We start from the raw sequence: 15,464 nt of genomic DNA, 5'->3' as shown, positions 1-15,464 counted from the left end.
ATTAATGGCCTGTTCCCTCACTTTGCCCCCCCCCACTCCCCATCCCTCTGGATATGGGCACCCACTTGAGGCATTTAATGAAGTTATTTTAGCGGGCGTTACATGGCACTCCAGCAATCCAGTTGCTGGGCCCAAGTGGGTGCCAGAGGAGTTTTGGATGGCGGCCTAAATCCACCCACCCCCTGGACAGAATAAAGGCAGCTGTCCAGGCAAGTCACTGGAGAGAGCAGTGCGGCTCTGGAAGGGAGGATCATGGAGATACTCAGCATTCAGCAGTTGGTAAGACTCGGAAGAATTGGGCTGGGGGTTGGAGGGCGGGGGGAGATGACTGCAGATAATAAACTGTATGATGAACCATTGAGGGAATTAGGTATGTCTAGTCTAACAAACGGGACACGGTGGCTCGGTGGGTAAGGCGCTGAGCTTGTCGATCGGAAGGTCGGCCGTTCAGCGGTTCGAATCCCTAGCGTCGCGTAACGGGGTGACGTGTCCCAGCTTCTGCCAACCTAGCTGTTTGAAAGCAGGTAAAAAAATGCAAGTAGAAAAATAGGAGCCACCTTTGGTGGGATGATAACAGCGTTCCATGCACCTTTGGCGTTGAGTCATGCCGGCCACATGACCACGGAGACGTCTTCGGACAGTGCTGTCTCTTCGGCTTTGAAATGGAGATGAGCACCGCCCCCTAGAGTCGGGAACGACTAGCACGTATGTGCGAGGGGAACCTTTACTTTTAGTGTAACAAAGAGAAGGATTAGGGGGTGACGGGATAGCTGCTTCCCAGTGCTTGAAGGGGCTGTCACTGGGAACAAGGGGTCAACCTATTCTCCAAAGCACTTGAGGGCAGGACGAGAAGCGACGGGTGGAAGCTCATCAACCTACCTTGAACTAAAGGAGAAATTTCCTGATGGTGAAAATGATAAACTAGTGGAACAGCTTGTCTTCGGAGGTTGTGGGTGCTTCATCACTGGACATCTTTGGGGGCGTGGGGAGATTGGACAGCCATTTGTCCAAGATGTAATAGTCTCCAGCCATGGACAGGGTTGAGGATCTTGAAGGCCTCCAAGATCCTTTCAAACCCTATTATTGTAATCCAGTCCAAGGCATTTTCTTGGAGTTTCCTTTGAGTAAGCAAAGCAGGATGGAAGAGTGGCCCACAGGTAGATCAAATCATAGAGCTGTTACGAAGGGAGGATGCAGAGAACTGTGGGATGGGTCTATATTTCCCCCAGGACAAAGTCTGTAGAGATTCTCTATCATCCAGGTCATGGTTGTCCCAAAGGTGCTTTTTCAGGAAGCAATTGGACTTCCTTGTTTTTTAACTTTTGAAGACATTTTGCTTCTCATCCAAGAAGCTTCTTCAGCTCTGACCGGATGGTGGGTCATGAAAGTATTTAAATTCTTTGCAGATAGCTGGTCATTTGCATCCTTTTAGAGGGTCTTTGAAGAACTTGGAGGTTTATCTATGTCCTCAGGGTCACCTGAGTGGTGCAAATGGTTCCTGTAGTCTGCAATTTTTTTCTCTCTGGAAATCCCTTCCTACACCCACCCCATTTCAAGGGTGTTCATCCCAAATTGTATAACTAAAATTGTATAGCTGTCTGCAAGGAGTATAAATCCTTCCATTTCACACTGTCCTGTCAGAGCTGAAGAAGCTCTGACAGGACAGTGTGATATTGCAATAGAACACAAAATCATCTATTGCAATATCCTTCCTGTAAAAGACTACCTCAGCTTCAATCGCAATATTACAAAAGCAAAAAATAGATTCAAGCTAAATGTCAAACCGCTTCAAACTTGATTGCAGAAAATATGACTTCTGTAACAGAGTTGTTAATGCTTGGAACTCATTACCTGACTCCATAGTCTCTACTCAAAATCCCAAAATCTTCAACCAAAAACTGTCTACTATTGACCTCACCCCATTCCTAAGAGGACTATAAGGGGCGTGCATAAGAGCACAAAAGTGCCTACCGTTCCTGTCCTATTGTTCCCTTCATTATATCAAATTAATATAGCTGATGCATATTTTTTTTACTTATATATATATATATTTTCTTCATGATATGTTGTTTTATTTATGACAATGTTTGTGTATACTGTTGTGACAAAATGAAATTTTTAAAAAAAAGCTTCTTGGATGAGAAGGGAAATTTCTTCGAAGAAAAAAATGAGAAAGTCCAGTTGCCTCCTGAAAAAAGCAACTCTGGACTCCACCGGGGTCAGTTAATACCTCTGATGCCTGTTTTTGCATCACATTCAGTGGTGGGTGTCAAATTTTTTTACTACCTGTTCTGTAGGCGTGGCTTGTTGGGCGTGGCATGGGAAGGTTATTGCAAAATCCCCGTTTCCTCCCAATCAGCTGGGACTCGGGAGGCAGAGAATAGATGGGGGCGGGGCCAGTCAGAATTTTTTACTACCGGTTCTCCAAACTACTCAAAATTTCTGCTGGTTAGAAATTTTGCTGGTCAGAACTGGCCAGAACCTGCTGAAACCCATCTCTGATCCCATTCATAGGAATTCGATTAATTCAAACTGTGGCTCCAGCATCTCCCCCCAACCCTCCCGCCCCTCTCGCCCATCGGTTGAATGCGTTCTGTGAAACCAGCTCGGGTTGGTTCCATGTATTGTCTGAACCCAGCAAATGGGTTCATGAGAAAGCTGGTGAAGTATGTTAGGGGAAAGAATGCAGGCAGACTCTACTCAAATTTCATTTTTGTTTTCAAGCGCAGATCTTTAAAACAAAAACAAAAACCAAGCATGCCTCTCACTCACATAGAATCCTGTGTGTTTCTCCCTCTGCCAATTTAGCTGATGCGTGCATGTGCTAAATTCTTGCCTAGTGAGGCCGCAAAACGCACCAGAAACTGGGTCATTTCAGTAACTGGATTAAAATCTCAGCCTTGGGCCAGGAGAGGAGCAGAATTCCTCCCCCAAAACTTCAAAGGTTTTTTTCCTCAAGGAGAAATTAAGAATAAAATCACAAACACACAGCGCCGTGTAAGCCATCAGCATTCAGGCTGACAAAGGCACGCTTGTGAAAACTTACGGATTGAAATTCAGAACCTCCTGTTAGCGCTTTCTGGTTAACCTTATCAATGAGCAGCTTTCCCGCACTGAGCTGAGATCTGCATAAAACGTGGCGGATTTTAACTTACGCTGTGATGGATCCATTTTCTAGCTGGTTAATGAATCATATATTTTTTTATATTTTTTATTTGCCAGCAGCAAGCGACGAATACCACGATGAATAATGTATATTCAACGCGGAGTGAAATGTAATCATATATTCATCACCGGTTCTGCGTGCGATTCTCAAACTTTCGGCGAAGATCAATATTGCCATAGTTAGACCTGGCTATCAGGTTGGTCTGGTGGTAGCTGATTGGAGAGCTTTGGATTGCCTGAATCCATCTCCCCAAAGGAGGTAGATGAGTCTGTGCAACTCTAAAGCAGGCGCGCCTATAGAACGGTGGCTTATGGTCCACCGTTTGCGAGAACATTGTCCGTCGATTCAGACCGTTGTGTGAAACAGCCAGGATACATGCTGGTTTGTTGGCTTGGACGTGACACACTCTGTGAATAACGATGTTCTTGTTACTCTGGATTTGGGGTTTCATGTGTCAATCAGAGGCGGTTCGGACCGGTTCGGGCGAACTGCTAGTGGCAACCTGCGTCCTATATTGCTGTGTTTTTGACACTGCATTCATGTGCCGATGGCACGCACAAGCGAATTGCTGTGTTTTGTGATGCTGCAAGCATGCGAGAACGGCACACGAGCGAAGCGAGAGTGTGTGCACGTACGCTCACGTTTCTGGTGCTGGGCAAACCGGTAGTAACAGTATGGGAATTCCTTCTCTGGTGCCAATGTGAACCCATCCTCCATCTCCAATCCATATTTTCTTTCTGCATCCCAGGGTTGAAATGTTCTCTGAATAGAAATGTGGGGTGTATCGGTGGGATCAATCGTTTCAAAGAAGAACTTCAGAGTTGTGCGGGTTTTGTGGTGCCTGGAGGCAAGTGCTTGAAGAACTGTGAGCTACAGATGATGTGAATCAGCCAGGTTTGCCTTCCCAGGAGCCGACATGTTTATTCTGCCTGCACAATGTATGATGTTCTTTTTCAAACCGAACTCACAGCCATCATCTTCCAGCTGTTGGACAATTTCCAGTTCTGCCTTGTTCCCTAAATGGGCTCTTCTAACCTGATTAGATTAGAGTGAAAAGGGGGGAAAGTTGTTTCTGGTTTAGCACATTAGAAGGAGCCCATCTAGGTCAGGGTGGGGGGAGGTCTCCAACCTTGGCAACTTTAAGACTTGTGGACTTCAACTCCCAGAGTTCCTCAACCAGCTTTGCTTTGCTGGCTGAGGAACTCTGGGAGTTGAAATCCACAAGTCTTAAAGTTGCCAAGGTTGGAGACCTCTGATTTAAGTCGTCACAGGTGTGAACCAGGCCATTATGTTAAATCAGAATACAGGATGATGGATTGGTAGGGGGATAGGATGTTAGTGTTCTGACCCAGCCTTACAAAATAAGACACAGACTCCTTGTCATGAAAAAACAACTGGCTGAGGAATTCTGGGAGTTGAAGTCCACAATTCTTAAAAGTTGCTAAGGTTGGAGACCCCTGAGCTAGATAAGAGCATGTTCTCATTTCTTCAGTTGGGTGACCTTCACAACTCCCCAGAAAACCTTCTGAATACTACATAGATCCCAATGGAGGTTCTCCTAGGTAGAACCCAGAACTAGAAACAACAACAAATCCACTCCTGGCCTTAAGATAGCAGGGGATGGGTGGTTGGGTTGTCTTATTTTGGTGGTTGCATCAGGCCTAAAACCTGTTTGCCCTCTTATGAAAACCGTTAATAAGATATCCCAAGGAATTTGTTCGCCTAAGAAGGAAGGAAGCAGAGAAGCAGGTTGACCCTCTTGTGGTGTCTGGAATTCCCCAGGAGAGCAATGGAGGCATTCCAGAACTGCTTGGCCAGAGAAGGTGGGAATGCCATGATGGGATCGTGTTTCTGTAGCAAGGAGGTTGAGGATTCCTGTGCCCTGAGCCGATGGGATGCTTCAGGGGGTTCCTTTCAGAAGACCTTTCCAAGGGGAAGTGCTCAGCTTGAGTTCCTGGGGTCCCCAAGCGGGCCCTAAAAAGGCCCTTCCCCAGTTGCGTTCTTTAATAAGATCAACAGGGATTATTGGTTGGTTATCTCACATTCTTGGGTTCGCCAAGCATAAGCCAAGCATATTGGCTGGTTTTCCACACTTAACCCAGTGACTGAAGGCTGTTCTTTACAGATTACAGATTAAAAGAGTTGGAAGGAACTTTGTCGGTCATCTAGTCCAGCCCCCACCAAACCAGGAGACCTTACACCATTTCTGACAGATGGCAGTCCAGTCTCTTCTTGGAAGCTTCTAGTGATGAAGCTCCTACAACTTCTGAAGGCAACTTCTGTTCCATGGGTTGATTGTTCTCGCTGTCAGAAAATTCCTTATTTCCAGGTTGAATCTCTCCTTGTTCAGTTTCGATCCATTGTTCCTTGTCTGGCCTTCAGGTGCTTTGGAAAATAGCTTGACCCCCTTCCTCCTCTCTGTGGCAGCCCCTCAAATATTGGAAGATGCTATCATGTCTCCCCTGGTCCTTCTCTTCACTAGACTAGCCAGGCCCAGTTCCTGCAACCGTACAGTGGATTATAAACTAACCAAACTGGCTGATTTCTCCAACAGACTAAACCACTGCTTCCTAATCTCGGCAGGTTCCAGATGTGTGAACTTCAACTCCCAGAATTCCCTGACAGGAAGTTGGAAGTCCACGCGTCTGAAAGTTGCCAAGTTTGAGAAAGACTGGGCTAGGCCTTAGAGTTGCTGGCTAACTATCCTTCCCCAAACTGAGTCTTGGGTACAAAGAACAGCTGCTGAGTGGCTTCACCGTGTTGTGTGAACGCAGCTTGTGTGTCTCATGAACTGGGAAGGCTCTGTAAGTGGGGGGAGAGACGGAGGCAGACGCTTTGACGGAGGGGCACATGCTCCGCGTTGTTGTTGCTCCGCGTTGCTCTGCTGGACCCTGGGCAGGGGTTGTACTAGGTGAGCTGCAGGGCTCCGAACTAGGGGAGTGGGGGACCCAGGGGATCCTTCCCCAGTCAACGGAGGGGATTTGCGACCTGCTGTGCCTCTGGCGCCTGGCTGTCTCTGCCTGCCCTTCGGCTACCCCGACTGGAAATGTGACCGGGCACTGACACCACATCATGTTTTTGTAGAGTGTCACACGCGGGAGGCCTGTCTATAAATAGAAGTTGCTTCATCTGGGACAGGAGGAACAGTGGCATGGGAGGCGTGTCAGAGCTGGAGCTGGCACAGTTCTCCCGGTGAAGGAGTGGCGTGCACACAGTTTCGATGGGTTGGCGCTCTGCGGAAGCCAAATGCCTTGGTCAAGGGGGACCCTCGAGACAGATGGGTGAAGAGAAGGGGAAATCGGGGAAATCGGCTTGCCTTCGGAAGTTGTGGGAGCTTCATCCCTGGAAGCTTTCAAGAAGAGACTGGACTGACAACCTTGGTAACCTTAAGCCTGGAGGACTTCAACTCCCAGAATTCTCCAGGCAGAAAAGCTGGAGGACTTCAACTCCCAGAATTCCCCGGCCAGCAAAGCTGGAGGACTTCAACTCCCAGAATCCCCCGGCCAGCAAAGCTGGAGGACTTCAACTCCCAGAATCCCCTGGCCAGCAAAGCTGGAGGACTTCAACTCCCAGAATCCCCTGGCCAGCAAAGCTGGAGGACTTCAACTCCCAGAATTCCCCGGCCAGCAAAGCTGGAGGACTTCAACTCCCAGAATCCCCTGGCCAGCAAAGCTGGAGGACTTCAACTCCCAGAATCCCCTGGCCAGCAAAGCTGGAGGACTTCAACTCCCAGAATCCCCTGGCCAGCAAAGCTGGAGGACTTCAACTCCCAGAATCCCCTGGCCAGCAAAGCTGGAGGACTTCAACTTCCAGAGTCTGCCAGCCAGCAAAACTGGAGGACTTCAACCCCCAGAATTCCCCAGCCAACTTTGCTGAATTCTGGGAGCTGAAGTCCTCTAGGCTTAAAGTTACCAAGGTTGGAGACCCCTGCTCTAAAGGAAATAGATTCCATCCACCATCATCCCCCCCCCACATCCCATCCAATTATTCCCCACTGGAAGCCAACCTGGGTGGAAGCTGTCGGATCAAAGCCGCCCCGTTTTCTCCTGCACTTGTTTACTTCTATAATTTATATCTTGCTGTTCCACAACAAGGCACATACCCAGCCGTTGACAAGGCTGGCGTTTGATTTAAAACACAATTAAAATAACATGACAACGCAATCAACCAGAAATAATTCATAAGCCGCTTGTCACTTTAAAAATGCATCAGGAGCCAGAATTAAAATAATAACAAAAATGGGATGGAATTGTTTTCTATGTTCTATCTCAATGCCGACAAGGCAGGAAAAGCTGGAAACAGAACACTGAACACAGTAACGGAGTTGTGCAGGGACCTTGGAGGTCATCTAGTCCAACCCCCTGCTCAGGCAGGAGACCCGTACAAGGGATTCGAACTGCCGAACTGCCGACCTTTCTGATCGACAAGCTCAGCATCTTAGCCACTGAGCCACCTAGTCAGGCACAACACAATTCCTCTTTTCTAATTTCTGTCATTCCCTTCCCAGCCTTGGCAGGTAGACTTCACCTGAATCTGGAGGTTTTGTTAGACGTGTGACTATTTATCGCCAAATTTTTCCCTGCAATGAATTTTTGTGATTTCTCCTTAAACCGACGAAACAAGGGTGTACGGTTACGCCTAGTATAAACACTCATTCCTCGTTTTTCCATTCAAGTATCTCCAGCGATGGGATTCACTTGCCTTCCCTAGCAGTTCGCAAATGTGAGCACATGTGTTCCACACCTATGCATTGCTTGTACATTACATCAGGGCGGGTGAGTGGGCGGAGCCTCCTGCAGTCGCCGCTAACGGTTCGCCCGAACCGGTTAGAACCAGCTGAATCTCATCACTGAGTATCTCTCTAAAACAAGGGTGTCAAACTCAAGGCCTGCAGGCCAGATCCAACCCATGATGTGGTCGGATCCAGCCTGCGGGGCCGTCCTGGTCTACCCAATGTAAAGAGGAAACATGCCAACAGTTTGGGGAGTGGCGTCAAGCTGGCCACACCCTCCCAGTTGACCACACCCACCCAGTCAGCCATGGCTGGCCATCCCCCCTCCTCCCAGGTCAACCACAGCCCTGATGTGGCCTTCAATGAAACTGAATTTGACACCACTGCTCTAAAATATGTTCAGTCCACTGCGTCCAGTGGTTGTGACCAAGGCCCAAGTAGTGATTACTAAACACAATTCAGTCCTCAACAAACTTATTTTATTAAAACAGCTGAGAATTAATTCATTCTCAGCTTCATCCAAAACAAAATTCTTAATAATTCCCTGCACCTCACACGCCCAATCTGTTGATTACTGCAACGCCTACATGGGGCCCCTTGAAGGGCATCCGGAGGCTACAGTTAGTCAGAATGCATTTCAGGCTGATAGATGGAGCCCCTCAAGGGCTGCAAAACACTGGCTACCGGCGCCTGTTGGTGACCACCTTTAAAGCGCTCCATGGCATAGGGCCGGGTTAAGGACCGCTCACTGACCAGATACCTCTCACCGACCCGCGCCTCACAGGAGGGACTCCTCAGGTGTCAACAGTCAGCCATGGCTGGCCGTCTCCGCCCAGGGAAGGGCCTTCTCTGTGGGGCTCCCTCTGAACGAGCTCCCCAGGACTGCTCAACTATGTTCAGAGCTCAAGACACATTTATTCATCTGTGCAGGACTGGCTTAGATTTTAAATTTTATAGGGGTTTTAAATTGATTTTAATATTTATATTTCTATTTTTAATGATAGGGCATTGGAATAAGTTTTTTAAAGATTATTTTAATTTTGTGTATCGATGTTTTATATGCCTGTGAACCGCCCTGAGTCCTTTGGGAGATAGGGCGGTATATAAATTTAAATAATAAATAATAAATAAATAAATAATAAATAAAATAACCAGTCCCTCGGCTTTATCACCAACCTTTGTTGTCTTTGGCAACCTGCCAAAGGCTTTTCTTGGCAAAAACCGCACTAAATTCAAGAGACGCTGACAAGAAGCAATGGAATCAACGTTGCTTTTCTACAAAGAACCCAACGGCTCATTGCTGCTCTTTCAAGCCTTATGGGAGGGACCAATCACCTTCTGGCCTTACTCCCAAGTTGTCCTTTTTGCTTCAGCTGCTCTTGCCTTCTGGCAGCTCTTCGCATGTGTGCATTAGGAACAGGCTCCTCCTGTTCCTCTGCCTCTCTGCTGTCCACCTCTGGGGGCTCCGGAGTCCACACATCGCTCCCAGATGGCCCCGGCCCCATCTCTGCCTCCAACACAGAGCCCTCATCCGGGCCTTCCCCTGACTCCAGGACTGGCACCATTGTCCTCCCCAGCCTCCTCACTGTCCGACTCCGCTGCCAGATCCGCAGGCTGCTGGCGGACCACAACACCAGTGTCTGGATCAAGCAGTTCAACTTGTTAATTTTTTGAACCTTCATTTTATGCTATTTGTGGGGATGATCTGCATATTCTGAGTAACAACATCATTTCGACAATCAGGCAAATATGTCATCTGCATCGGCAAATGTCATTCGGGATTTAACAGGCACCTTTCGCTCTCCAATTAGTAGTTTGCTGAATCCCTTACATGCCTTGTTTTCACACACCACCACACATTGGGTCAGATAAAGACCCAAATGTTTTGCTGCATTTGATCACGATCAACTTAATTGCGGATGACTAAATTTCAGTAATGTTAAGAATATTGTCTGAACGCAGCCTTCCTTGCAGGGGGCCCTTCTCAATGCAAGTGAGGAAGTGGGGGGGGGGTCATGGAATTATTAATTTAATTAACTGAATTTGTCCAGTTGCCCATCTCAACTGCATGATTCCCGATGGCTAATAAGATAAAACCAATAAGCTGCAACTGTAACATTTCACCAGAACAACTAGACACAAGAACAGTTTTTTCCCGAAGGCCATCACTCTGCTAAACAAATAATTCCCTCAACACTGTCAAACTATTTACTGAATCTGCACTACTATTAATCGTTTCATCGTTCCCATCACCAATCTCTTTCCACTTATGACTGTATGACTATAACTTGTTGCTGGCAATCCTTATGATTTATATTGATATATTGACCATCAATTGTGTTGTAAATGTTGTACCTTGATGAACGTATCTTTTCTTTTATGTACACTGAGAGCCTATGCACCAAAGACAAATTCCTTGTGTGTCCAATCACACTTGGCCAATAAAATTCTATTCTATTCTATTCTATTCTATTCTATTCTATTCTATTCTATTCTATTCTATTCTATTCTATTCTATTCTAAGACTTATCTCTGTAGTTGCCTCCAGAAGTTGTGAATGCTCCAACACTGGAAGTTTTTAAGAAGAGGTTGGAGAACCATTTGTCTGAAGTGGTGTAGGGTTTCCTGCCTAAGCAGGGGGTTGGACTAGAAGACCTCCAAGGTCCCTTCCAACTCATTCTATTCTATTCTATTCTATTCTATTCTATTCTATTCTATTCTATTCTATTCTATTCCTATTCTTCCAGTCTTCCATCCTACTATTCTATTCGATTCTATCCTACTATTCTATTCTAAAAAAAAAAAAAAAATTCTATTCTATTCTGTTCTATTCTGTATGTGAAGAACTGGCACATCTAGGAAAAGAGTTGGATGGTTCTCCTTATTCCCAGAATTATTAGTTGAGTTTTTAAAATACCCCACCACACCCAATTCCCAAAGACCACACTTTTTATTTAAACTCAGATTTGTAACCCCCTTGTGTTTCATTTTGAGTGTCGGCCCCAGTCAGTGTGCTAGCTACCAGCTGTCCTTCCCTAAGGGGGCTGCCCCAAAGAAGAGGGAGTCAAGCTATTCTCCAAAGCACCTGAAGGCAGGGCAAAGAAGCAACAAGTGGAAACTAAATCATAGGGCGAACCAATCTAGAGATAAGAAGAAATTTCCTGGCAGTGAGGACAATTAACCAGTGGAACGGCTTGCCTCCAGAAGTTGTGGCTGCTCCATTACTGGAGGTTTTTAAGAAGAGATAAGACAACCATTGGTCTGAAATGGTCTCCTGCTTGAGCAGTGGGGGATTGGATTAGAAGACCCTCCGAGGCCCCTTCCAAACTCTGTTATTCTGTAATGCAATTTTCTCATGGAATTGAGTTTCCACATTTCAGTGAACCAGGGAGGGCTGCTTCCTTCCTTCCTTTCTCCACCCTCATTTTAGGTTCCTTGCCCTTAAAAAAAGATGCAACTGAAGGTAGAGGTGGGAGATTGAACAGCCAAGAAGTAGATACAGACAGAGATAAAGATCCAAGAGAGGAATATGGGAGGCGTGTCAAAAATAAAGCATAGCAATTAAAGTATTGAAGCGGGCAAGAGACGATGGATCGATGATTTCTCTCTTTTGTTGTTCTTCTGATTTGCTTTTCTTTTTCTCCCTCTTTCTATTCTTTTCTTAGGTAGGTGACAGGACTAGAGGTTAGGTAAGATAGAAAGAAAATGTCTTTTAATAAAGGGTGATGATTAAAAGTTAGAATAAGAGCTAGAAATATTAGTGTATATAAAGGTAAAGGTTCCCCTCACACATATGTGCTACTCGTTCCTGACTCTAGGGGGAGCTGCTCATCTCCGTTTCAAAGCCGAAGAGCCAGCGCTGTCCGAAGACGTCTCCGTGGTCATGTGGCCGGCATGACTCAACGCCAAAGGCGCACGGAACGCTGTTACTTTCCCACCAAAGGGGGTCCCTAATTTTTCTACTTGTATTTTTTACATGCTTTCGAAACTGCTAGGTTGGCAGAAGCTGGGACAAGGAACGGGAGCTCACCCCGTTACACGGCAGCACCAGGGATTCGAACCGCTGAGCTGCTGACCTTTTGATCGACAAGCTCAACGTCCTAGCCCCTGAGCCACCGCGTCCCAATATTAGTGTATATACTTTTATATAATAAAATAAAAGCAATAATGAGAAAATATGGCAAACAACTTCAAAGAAAAAAGAAGCCTTTTGGAAAAGCATCTTTGGGATGCCTTCTTAGTTGCCTTTTAAAATCTAGAGTAAACCTCAGGATCTGGATCCCACTTTTGGAATTTCCATTATTTCCACATTCAATTTTCTTTCTTGAAGAAATAACAGAGAAGTAACTAAAACAACCGACCAAGAAAGCAATATTAAAAGAATTGCTGATAGAACAACAGCGCTTGAAGAATAAAAAAATCATTAGCTCCAGAACTAAACCAATTGTAATGCCAAAACATTATTTTAACATGATGGACTTCCTGCTGGGGTTGATGAATTAATTAGGCAGCCAAAAGTAGAATACCGACAAGAGGGAATCTGTTAAAAAATGCAACCTGTTTCTTCCTCCAGAAGTTCATGCCAATTCTCTCCCCCCCCTCCCTCCCTCCCTCTCCATCCCCTCCCCTTTCCAACTGCTGTTTTCTATTTCGATTTCCTGGCTCGGCTCCCATGTCATCTATTTGAGGAAACAAATCGCCTCCTTTATTAAGGCTGTCAATATTTTGTTTTTAATTTCTGCAAACTTCTGGATTACTTCCATTCGATCCAGGCCTCCTTGTCTCCCAGCAGCGTTCCTCCCCCCTCCCCCATTCAGGGGGTTAAAATAAGTGGTGAAATCCAACTTTTTCTACTACCGGTTCTGTGGGCGTGGCTTGATGGGCGTGGCAGGGGAAGGATATTGCAAAATCTCCATTCTCACCCCACTCCAGGGGAATGATATTGCAAAATCTCCATTCCCTCCCCACTCCTGGGGGAAGGATATTGCAAAATCCCCATTCCCATCCCACTCCAGGGGAAGGATACTGCAAAATCTCCATTCCCCCCCCCACTGCTGGGGGAAGGATACTGCAAAATCCCCATTCCCACACCATACCTGGGGGAAGGATACTGCAAAATCCCCATTCCCACTCCACTCCTGGGGGAAGGATACTGCAAAATCCCCATTCCCTCCCCACTCCTGGGGGAAGGATATTGCAAAATCCCCATTCCCACCCAACCCCAGGGGAAGGATACTGCAAAATCCCCATTCCCTCCCCACTCCTGGGGGAAGGATACTGCAAAATCTCCATTCCCTCCCCACTCTGGGGCCAGCCAGAGGTGGTATTTGCCTGTTCTCCGAACCACTCAGAATTTCCGCTACCGGTTCGCCCGAACCTGTCAGAACCTGCTGGATTTCACCCCCTGGTTAAAATGCCTTGGAAGTCCTCGCACAACCCACAGACAGCATCCTTCTTATGACTGTTTTCCTCCCTGGTCTCTCCCTCCGTAGGTAAGTGAGGAACGGCCCGAAGAGAAAGTTGGTTGTTTTGCAGCACGCACGAGAGGCGCAGCCTGGGAACCAGAACGTTGGCGCTCCGGTCCGGCTGGGCCCTGGTGGGAATCGGTGGAAAGAGAGAAGCAGAAAGCAGAAGAGGAGAAGAAGAAAAAGGTGAGCCGTTGGCTGAGTTCCTGTAAAAGCTGTAGAGTGTCAACCCTGAAGCTGACCTGACCGAAGCCATCTTGATAGCATCACGGTTGCCACACTGGAGCTAAGGGATAATAGAATAGTTGGGGTTTTGTAGCCAAAACAAAATACTTTCTCTTGGGAACCAAGGACATTCTCACACTTGGTCAGAGGAAGGAGGAGCAATGTCACCAGGCAACCAGACAGAGCCATGATTGGACCATGTGACTGATTGTTTGGGGAGGAGGAAAAGCTTTTACTTTTAATTGCCGTACATTCGGAATATAAGATGCACCTTTTCCCCCCCAAAAAGAGGGTGAAAATCTGGGTGCGTCTTATACTCTGAATGTAGGCCCGCCCAGCCTCTCAAACGAAGGTTTTAGAGGCTGAAAAAAGCATCAGAAACGAAGCCCCCAAACGGAGCTTCAAAAAAAAAGCCCCCAAACAGAGCTTCAGGGGCTTTTTTTCTGAAGCTGTTTCGGAGGCTTTCAGAGGCAGAAAAAAAAGTTTTTTCTGAAATGGAGTTTCAGAAGTTTCAGAGGCAGAAAAAAAAAAGCAAGGCACAGAGCTCACAACCAAGGAACCTGTTGTTAAAATTCACCCCTGGAAACAGCTGATTGGGGGTATTCCAGGAGGCCAATCCACCCGCCAATCAGCCTTTTTCTTATTTTCCTCCCCAAAAACTAAAGTGCATCTTAAACTCCGGTGCGTCTTATAGTCTGAAAAATACAGTAGGTGAAAACCGACTCTGAAGGTTCCTGTGGTTTTCACCTAATTAAAAGTAAAAGTTTTCCCCCCTCCCCAGTCAGTCAGTCACACGGTCCAACAATCAAGATGTCGCCTGAAGGTTCCCACGGTTTTCACCAGAACTGTGCCAATATGATACATCCTAATAAAACTATTCTTTGAGGAATCTACCTGCCTTGGAATTTTATTCGCCATGGGTATATTACTTGGAACCCTGACATAGAGATGACCTCAAAAGGCGATGAGGCAGGAATTTGGAGCTCGCAAAGTGGAAAGAATGATGGTGGGGGAAAAATCAAAAGTACCCCATGCTTTAGTTCTGTTTGATATCAGAAGGACCAGGAGTCCAACTTGGACTGATTTTCAAAGTTTGTTAATATGTCCTTTTTGGACTTTGGAAAAAGTTCAGGATCAAAAAGCCTGGATCAAAAAGCATATGAGGAACGGCTGTAAGATTTGGGTCTGGCTAGTCTAAAGAAAAGAAGAATTGGGGATGTGTGTGACATGATAGCAGTATCATTGAGAGACTGCCACAAAGAAGAGTTGGCCAAATTCTAATGAAGCTTCTAGAATGGGGTGTGCAATCTTTGTGGGAAGCATGTTTTGGATCTGCAACTACATAGCAAAAAAAGCTCTAAGAGTTGTAAACCTAATCTTGCATAGCTTCTTTTCCAAAAACACCACACTACTAACCAGAGCATATAAAACATTTGCTAGACCAATTCTAGAATACAGCTCGCCTGTTTGGAACCCTCACCACATCTCTGACATCAATACAATTGAACGTGTCCAGAAATATTTTACAAGAAGAGTTCTCCATTCCTCTGAAAACAATAAAATACCTTATCCCACCAGACTTGAAATCCTAGGCTTAGAAAACTTGGAACTCCGTCGCCTTCGACAAGACCTAAGTTTAACTCACAGAATCATCTATTGTAATGTCCTTCCTGTCAAAGACTACTTCAGCTTTAATTGCAATAATACTAGAGCAACTAATAGATTTAAACTTAATGTCAACCGCTTTAATCTAGATTGCAGAAAATATGACTTCTGTAACAGAATCATCAGTGCTTGGAATACTTTACCTGACTCTGTGGTCTCTTCTCATAATCCTAAAAGCTTTAACCAAAAACTTTCTACTATTGACCTCACC

General features: G+C 46.0%; 1 protein-coding gene across 2 annotated transcripts in view; it reads left to right on the top strand.

Annotated features, from left to right (window-relative positions):
- Window positions 1–204: 204 nt before the first annotated feature.
- The window catches only part of ANKRD23 (ankyrin repeat domain 23), a 30,666-nt gene continuing 15,406 nt past the window's right edge, over window positions 205–15,464 (top strand). For both annotated transcript variants that reach the window (XM_058194060.1, XM_058194059.1), the window contains exons 1-2: window positions 205–279; window positions 13,391–13,549. In XM_058194060.1, the coding sequence (XP_058050043.1) occupies window positions 253–279; window positions 13,391–13,549 (186 nt within the window). In that variant the 5' untranslated portion in view covers window positions 205–252. The remainder of the gene's footprint in view (window positions 280–13,390; window positions 13,550–15,464) is intronic.

This window comes from Ahaetulla prasina, chromosome 9 (assembly GCF_028640845.1).
Source record: "Ahaetulla prasina isolate Xishuangbanna chromosome 9, ASM2864084v1, whole genome shotgun sequence".
Lineage (NCBI taxonomy): Eukaryota > Metazoa > Chordata > Lepidosauria > Squamata > Colubridae > Ahaetulla > Ahaetulla prasina.
The sequence above is the reverse complement of the archived record's forward strand: the minus strand, read 5'-3'. Positions and strand labels throughout refer to the sequence as shown.